At 46.2% G+C, this 8,815-nt stretch overlaps 1 protein-coding gene and 1 pseudogene across 1 annotated transcript; both read left to right on the top strand.

Annotated features, from left to right (window-relative positions):
- The first annotated feature begins 1,381 nt into the window (after window positions 1-1,381).
- LOC114043612 (hemoglobin subunit zeta) lies at window positions 1,382-3,241 on the top strand. Its single transcript, XM_027862682.1, has 3 exons — window positions 1,382-1,476; window positions 2,434-2,638; window positions 3,113-3,241. Exons 1-3 carry the CDS (start codon window positions 1,382-1,384, stop codon window positions 3,239-3,241), a joined length of 429 nt encoding a protein of 142 aa, XP_027718483.1.
- A 2,993-nt stretch (window positions 3,242-6,234) lies between these two features.
- On the top strand, window positions 6,235-8,815 carry LOC114043803 (annotated as a pseudogene).

The raw sequence follows: 8,815 nt of genomic DNA, 5'->3' as shown, positions 1-8,815 counted from the left end.
TCTCTCTCTCTCTCTCTCTCTCTCTCTCTCTCTCTCTCTCTTTATCTTCCTTTTCTTTCTCTCCTCTCTCTCTCTCCCCTCTCCTTTTCTTTCTCTCCTCTCTCTCTCCCTTCCCTTTATTTCTCTCCTCTCTCCCCTTCTCTCTCTTTCTCTGCCTCCCTCCTTTCTTCTCTCCTCCTCTCTCTCTCTCTCTCTCCCTCTCCTTTCTCCTCTCCTGCTTTCCCTCTCTCTTGCTCCTTCTCCTTTTAGCCCTCAATCGTTCCATTTATAGATATTCATTCATCAAAGATATACTATGACCTCATACCTTGGATGGACTCTATTGAGAGACAAAGAAACATAACACCAAAGTCTTGCTGACAGAGAGCTCAGAGACTGTCAGGGAGGCACATGTTGTCCTGGAAATCAACACAAGATAGCATGGAACTAAACATAAATCGTGCAAATGCTACACCAGTTTGGGGGCAGGGGTTCAAGTGAGGGGATCAATGTGTGTTGGGGTACTGAGGGCAAGCTTCATGAAGGAGGTGGAGAATTTGAGTTAAATCTCCTCCCTCTTTGTGACACCCCTTTCCCACCGATGTCCAAAGACCCCAAGACCTCTCCTTTGGTACAGACATACATGGACTAACAAAATGTTAGCTCTAGAAGGTCTCTTAGAGATCCTCTACATCTAGAGTCATAGGATTTAGAACTGGAAAGACCCTTAAAAATCATCCAGTGATCAGGCCAATCCCCTCGCTGAGGCCCAGGGAAGTAAAGGGATTGGGCCACAAGTAGTAAATAATGGAGCCAGCATTGGAACCCAGCTCTTCCCATTCCATACCTAATGCTCTTTTCATCCCAGTGATGCTTCCCAAGTCTAGCTCAACCTTATGGAAGGGGAAACTGAGACCCAGAGAAGGGAAGGAACTTGCTTAGGTTTGAATAAAATTAACCCCAGAGGCAGAACTCTATCTCTTGACTTGCAGTCCGATGAAGCTTACTGGACAAGTCGCTGGGGCCTAGGCCCCTCCGGTCTCCGTATCTCCCCCCAGGACCTTGTGTTCAGGACTATGGCCAACGCCCCCCCTTCTGTGCCTCTGTAAAGATGGGAGGACCTGATAGCCCCCTCTCTTACACACCCTGATTGCCACCCCCACCCCCACACCATCAAGCCCCTAGCCCTTTTGCCCACCAAGTCATTGTCTCTACAAGAGATAAGATGACTCCACCTCTTTGGGAGGCCTCCTCTTCACTGGCCAATGGCTATGGGCAGCTGTCCAGCTATGTTCTGCCCCTGGCCCTATAAAAAAGGACCATCAGGAAACAGAAGCCAACCTAGGTTTTTCCTGAGTTTTCACTGCAGGAATAACTTGAGCTCACCCTTGACACAACCATCATGTCTCTGACCAAGTCTGACAAAACTATCGTTGCCTCCATTTGGAGCAAGATTGCCACCCAGGCTGATTCCATTGGCACCGAGGCCTTGGAGAGGTAAGTGTTCTTACCCTAGGACCTATGGCCTATCTTTTCACACCTGTACCTTGGAATTTGGGGAGGAGCTATTCTGGGGAGTGTTAAGGAGCCCAGGGACAGGGACTTTGATAGGGATACCTCAGGTTCTTTTTATGAGTTTCAGGCTAGCCCTAGCTCAGAACAAGGAGGGCACAGAACCGTATGCTGTCTTGGTCTTATAAAGCCTTGAACCTTAGTTTAGGGCTCTGCTTGAGATCACTTCTAGGGAATCAGGACTGACTTCCACATAAGGATGGTGAAGAACAAGGGATAATTTATCTAACCATGGACAAATTTCCTCTTAACTTCCCTAGGACTGGGTTTTTTCCCTATTTATAAAATGAGGGGTTTAAAAAATGATCTCTCAGGTACCTCTACCAGTTTTGTCATTCTCTGTTCTTATAGAGTATCTCTTTATAAACCATAACATCAGACCACAGGTAAAAAGAGCTTTCAGTGCTATGAAGACAAAATGTACTGATTGCTGTGTTGCTAATACAATAATTTTAACAATCCCTGTGGCCCTAAGGCCCTTAATTATCAGACCATAGAAATATTTTTAAAGTCCTTCTAATATATCTTACACTTTCTGATTCTATCATTCTAAGCTTTATCTTCGAAGGTTTCTTCCATCTCTTGCATTCTATATTTTTACTCCAAAATCTCTACCAGTTCTGACATTTTATGCTCTCGAGTTCTATGTCCCATAGCACTTCATAGTACTGGAAGTATTTTCTTTGCAGGCACTTATGAAGGAGCTAGTATCACTATGGTTATTTACATTTTAAAGATGGAAACTGAGTGAACATTAGAGAGATGAAGTGATTTGTACAAGGTCACAATAAATAGTAGATCAAGAACTAGAATCTTCATTCCTTACAGTCTCTGCACCCTTCCCTTAGACCCAGTTAAGACTTCACTCTCTCTTCTCCCCAGACTCTTCACCAGCTACCCCCAGACCAAGACCTACTTCCCCCACTTTGACCTGCACCATGGCTCAGCCCAGATGCATGCCCACGGTGCCAAGGTGGTCAGTGCTATTGGGGACGCTGTCAAGAACATTGACAACATTAAGAGTGCCCTGTCTAAGCTCAGTGAACTCCATGCCTACATCCTCAGAGTGGACCCTGTCAACTTCAAGGTGAGGATTTGGTCTCAAGGTATACAGTAGAGGTTATTACTGTCTGGGCCCTAGAGAGAGGTAGTTGATCTCCCCAAGAAGTAAGAACCCAATTCATGAGGAATCCATTCCATGCCCCTTGTTTCCTAGAGTCTCACCCTCTCTACTCCTCCATCCCCTCAATGTTCTACCCACTTCTTTCTTCCATATCCCAGTATCTCACTTCCTTCTGTCCTCCCACCCCTCAATGTTTTACCTCTTTTCTCTTCTAAACACTCAATAATTCCCTTGTTTCTCTCCCTTGTCTCCTATGTCTCATCCCCTGTTCCTCTAATCTCTGATATCTAACCTGATTCTCCCTTTATCCCTTCAACTCCGACCTTTACCCCCTACCCAACAGTTTTGTCCCCTTCTCACCCTCACTTAACTAATTTCTTGCCCCACTCATTCCCCTAATCCCCCAATTTTTCACTCTTTTCTCTTTTGTGTTGGCAGCTCCTATCTCACTGCCTCCTGGTCACTGTGGCTGCCCACTTCCCTGCTGAGTTCACTGCAGAGGCCCATGCTGCCTGGGACAAATTCTTGTCCATTGTGAGCTCAGTCCTGACCGAGAAGTACAGATGAGCCTTCTGGACCTAAAGCCCTGGGAAGACAAAGGGGGCTTCACTGTCATTGAGCACTGGAGCTTCATCTCACCCTTTTGTCCCTTTCCATGCTCTCACTTCCCCAATACTGTTCTGTCCTTCATGACACTCTAATAAATGGATAGACAAATGAAGTCTGAGTCTCTGTGTCCATTTTCCTGGCCTTTTTTTTTTTTTTAACGGTTTCTATTCCAAGGAACCAATTAAAAATAAGAGAAAAATCTCAGATCCTTTGGGAAAGAGAAAGTAAGGGGGTAAGATAGAGAATTAAATTCAGAGTTATGGTCACGGTTAGGACACCTTAAATCAAGCTTTACCAATGGTTTTGTTGTTTTTTGGTTTCTTGGTTTTTTTTCCCAAGGCAAGATCAAATCCACCTAACTTAGTAGTGGTTACAGAGGGAGGGACAATGTTTTGAAGGGGAATCATTGATGTTAAGGGGGAAGAGCAAGAACAGAGAGCCCAGTGGGGAAGAGATCAGTGGACAGAGCTAGGAGATAAGGACATTTGGACAGAGAACCATAGACCACAGAATGTTAGAACTGGGACTTAAAATATAGAACAGAGACTATCAGTGCTGGAAGGGACTTTAGAAGAAAGAATGTCAAAACTGGAAGGGGCCAATGAATTGGGTGGGACAGGAATTATTATTCCCCTTTAGTTTTCTTATCTGCAAAATGGGAATAATAATAATAATTGTACTATCTACTCCATAAGAAGAAAATTTCTTTGTCATTCATAAAGAGCTATATAAATGTGAGGAGTTAAATAGCCAACTCAAAGTCCCCTAAAAGTGACCAAACAGGGGGCTTGACCAAGGTTTCTAAATTTCAGTTCCAATTCTCTTTCCACTGGGAGGATTTAGGGCAGGGAATGTGTATTCCAATCCAATACTATTTATTTAGCATCTACTTTGTGCATGGCACTGTGCTAGATGCTAAGGATAGGAAGACAAAGCAAAAATAGTTCCTGACCTCGGGGAGTTTCCATTCTTTTGAGGGGATACAGGTTTAAATAGACAACTAATTCCACAGGATAACTTGAGGAGGCAAAGCACACTCACATGGGCTTTCAGAAGAGTCTTGAAGGAATTTAGGAACTCCAAGAGAAGCGAGAGTATTGCAGGTGTGGGAGAGCAATATTGAATATTGAATTCAGGGAACACCGAACCAGTGTGGCTGGAACAGAGGCTGCATAAAGAGGAATAATGTGAGATAAGCTTACCAAGACAAGCCACAATCTGACTGGAAAGGACTTCAAATGTCAAGCGTTATCCTCGAGGCAACAAGAAGCTTCTCACTACTCTTCAGCAAGCAAGTACTGTACAGCCTTAGGAAGATTGTCTTTGGCGGCTTTGTGGAGGAGAGCAGCTGAAAGTCTAATGAGGAGGCAGTGCCAGTAACCCAGGTGAGAGAGAGTTAATGAGGGCTGGGCTATTGGTTGTGTGAGAGTAGAAAAGGGGACCAAGGAGAGATATGGAGAACGTTGTAAAGGAAGAATTGGCAAAGCTTTGCAACTGATGGGCTATGGAGATAGGGAGGTGAGAGGGAGGGAAGATGCAGTGATGGCTATCAAGTGTCACACCTGAGGCCCTGGAAGAATGGGGGTGCTCTCAAGAAAAGGATGGGTTGGGGGAAAAGATATTGAGTTTAAGTAACCATGAGAGTTCTCTTATTGCCTTTATACATGTCCAGACTCTAGTCCCAATTCTGACTGACCCTTGGCCCAGAGTAAGGCAAATTTGGGTAGGACAGCAGGACTAAAGATGGGATTAGGATGTTTTCAATTCCAGGCCAAAGGGCTGAGTCACAACGTAGGGACTGTAGGCAAGGGGAAAGTTTCAGGTGGGGAGAGAAGTGGCCAAGAGATTCTCTCTGGAAAAGGTTCTATTTGTAGTGTGGGTTGTGGTCTTGACCCCAGGCCTGGGAAGTGGGGATGCCACTTTTACCTTTCCTGTGAGAGGCCAGGGCCCAGAACCAACAGTACAAAGATTCCTTGGCTGAGGACTCAGGACACCTTAGTCCTTGCTGTATTGGTTTCCTGTCTACATGACCCCAGGCAAGTCACTTCTCCTGTCTAGGCTTCCATTTTCCCATCTCTAAAATGGAGATGATAATCAGACTTAGTATGAAGACATTACAAAATAGAGTGGTTAGACAGAAAAGCGGTTGTACAGACTTTGCGGAGGTATGGTCTGGACTTGAAAAAATGGCATGTGGCCAACTGCTTTGTAACTACTACAGAATTGTCTGGGGCACTGAGAAGTCAAATCACAGCATGTTGACCCAGTCAACACGTGTCAGAGGGAGTATCTTCCAAACACCAAAGGCAGCCCTCTAGTCACTAAAGAGGATGCCCCACTATACTAGATATGTGATACATCCATCCATCCATAATACATATATCCATATTTATGCATATATAATATTAAATATATTATTAGAATTGCTAAAGAATTTCAGCACTGTAATAAGGGATTTGAGAACCCAGAATGTTAGAAGTGAAAGGGCCTTAGAATCCATCTAGTGCAACCCTCTCATTTTATAGATGGGGAAACTGAGGCTCAAAATAGTCAAGAGACTTAATGCCATCATTTGATCGTCATGAAAGAGTAGCCAATACCTCTCCTACTTTTTATTGGAGGCTCCCAATAGTAGGGCACATTTCATTGTTCATCTATTCTCTAATTCATTCCTTCACTAATTTATCCGAGATTTATCAATTTGATCATTCATTCATTTATTCATTTCCCTGGAGCATAGAATGTCCAATTAACTGAGGATCACTGTTGCTTTAGTAAGGAACTAAACGCTTCCCCCCCCCCCTCCGGGAACCACAGCAGGAATAAAGTGGGTTCTCTGGAGCCCAGAAATGCATTAGCTGGGCGGGAGTGTAGAGGTAGGCAAGCCAAGCTTGGCGCGGTAATACAAAAAGGGCTCTGACAGCGATCGCCGCGGGCGCGGGTTCGAAGCCATGTTCAGCGCCGAAGAAAGGGGCCACATCGTCCAGATTTGGAACATCATAGCTGGCCAGGAGGCCGTCTACGGGACGGAGTTGTTGCAGAGGTGATGCTCAAACAGGGGTGGGGGAGGGAGTAGGGTGGGAAGGGGAGCGGGGCGAGGGAGGGAGCGAAGACGGCTCTCCCCCAGCCCGGGGGATGAGAGGGAGGGGCCTAGGGACACGAGGTTAGTGCCCCAGATGATCTTGGTTTGGAGATGGGGGGACAGTTTCAGTAGTGACTGCGAGGGAGAGCTCTCTCAGGGACTGAATGAGGGGCTGGAAAAGATTCGGGTTCAGGGAGGAAGGGAATGACCCTAAAGTGACAGAGGCCAATGGCGGGGGGAGGGAAGCGTACCCAAGGGAAGAGAAAAGAGAAATGAAAAAGAAGCCCAAGGTCTCCAGACTGATGGGGAGGATGCGGCTAACCAGAGCTAAAGGGATGCGCATCAGGGGGAATGAAGAAAGGGGGGTTGTCTCTGGGAAAGGTTTAAAGTGAGCCAGGTTAAAGCAGCTAACCTTAAGGAAGGGAGTGGACACTGGGGACAGGCGTTCCGAGAGGGGCGGAGTCTGACCTCTAGAGGGGACCAAGCCAGGGAGAGTAGAAAGGAAATCGTGGGGAGACTGGTCGGCGACCCCACTCCTTTTGCTCACATTCCACGCACAGGTTGTTCACCGTATATCCCAGCACCGAGAGCCACTTCCCGCACTTGATCCCTGGCCTGGAGCGAGCCCAGATGCAGAACCACAGAGAACAGAAATTGATAGCCGTGGGCGTGGCGGTGGGTCACCTGCGGGATTCCCTAGGCTGTCTGGCTGATCTGCACGCCTAAGTTCTAAGGGTGGAACCGACCAATTTCCAAGTGAGCCCAAGAGCCCTTCTGTCCATCCGTCCATTCAAACATTACCAGCTCACCAGCCACCCTGACACCCAATTGCCCCATCCCATCTACTCTTTCACTTACTTATCTATGAGCCCATGCATAGGACAGACACTGGAACTGGAATCTCATTGGTAAGCAAACAATTGCCACCAATGAAAAACCAGCACCAGGGGCAGCTAGGTGGCGCAGTAGATAGAGCACCGGCCCTGAAGTCAGGAGGACCTGAGTTCAAATCCGAACTCAGACCAAACACTTGAAGCGTACTAGATGTGTGACCTTGGGCAAGTCACCAATTGCCTCACTAAAAAAAAAAAAAGGGAGAGAGAGAGGGATAGAGAGAAAGACCAGCACCTACTCTCTGTTTTTGAGGCAAACCTGGTTATCTGACTTGCCAGGATCACACAGCTCTGGGATGTCTGAGATCTGGGTTTGAACCCATGAAGATGAGTCTTCCCCATTCCAAGCCCAGTGCTCTATCCACTGCACCACCTAGCTGCCCTCCATGTATAGTCTTAAGATAGTTGCCCCTAAAGCAATCAAGGGTTGAGTGACATACCCGAGGTCAACCAGTATGTGACACAGGTGAGACTAGAATCCACTATTCAGTGCTGCTTCTCCATAATTATATAGAAGCTATCCATAACAGAACATGGTAGTAATAAAAATTAACATTAATATAGTGGCTTACAAAGAGCTTAACATAGATTTTCCTCATCCATCCACTCATCTAGGAGCTCAGCATGGGGAAATCTTTGTGTGGAAACTCCTCCCAGGAAGATGATTGCCAGACACCATCTATGACTTTAAATAAATTCTAGCTAGTTTACAGAGGCACATAGAGGTCTGTACCCTTATCTAGGGTCACCTGGCTAATAAATGTGAGCAGTGGGATTTGAACCAGGGACAGTCTGACTTTAAGCCCAGCATTATGCCATAAACTGGCTCAATCTGGAGGTTTCAATTTACTCCAAAAAGGGGTGGGGCAGGACTCTGGGCCTCTTAACTCATAACTCAGTGCTCTTTCAACTCTACCACACTGCTACTGATAGCAGGAAAAGTCTTGGCCTTGGGCTCAGGAGACCTAGGAGGAGTCGAACCAATAATTTGCCTTGTGACCTTGAACAAGTCATTTTTGCCGCCTGAGATTTAGTTTCCCCATCTGCCTGTTGTGAGGGTCAACTAAGGATGGGAAAGTTATTTATAAACTGTAATGGATAATTCTTATTATGTCATCCCTGAAGTTTTCCTCCTGAAATTAGCTCTTCCTAATGTCCCTCAGTAGATGTCCAAGAGCATCTGTACTCCTTTGCCCTCACACAACCTCCTCGAACCCTAATAGGGGTTGGGGTATAGGGGTACCTCAAAGAACCTTAAAACTACCAGCCAATCTGCTTTACTCTAAATGGGGAATGATGGGGAAGACTCCATTGGCCTTTCCAATCATGATATGTTTTCAAGAGAGTTACTATTCAGACAGACGGCCACAAGTTCTAAGTGGTCCCCGAGTCTTAATGCTGCCCTCCTTCCTCTCTGCCTCCCCGCAGTTCATGACCCATTGTATCCAAGTGAGGCTGGCTTCCCACCTACAGAGAGAATGCACTGCAGAGATTCATGCAGCATGGGACAAGTTTCTGACCAGTATGGCTGTGGTCCTAACAGAGAAATATCACTGA

This window comes from Vombatus ursinus, unplaced genomic scaffold, assembly GCF_900497805.2.
Source record: "Vombatus ursinus unplaced genomic scaffold, bare-nosed wombat genome assembly UNPS02014770.1, whole genome shotgun sequence".
NCBI classification, from domain to species: domain Eukaryota; kingdom Metazoa; phylum Chordata; class Mammalia; order Diprotodontia; family Vombatidae; genus Vombatus; species Vombatus ursinus.
The sequence above is the reverse complement of the archived record's forward strand: the minus strand, read 5'-3'. Positions and strand labels throughout refer to the sequence as shown.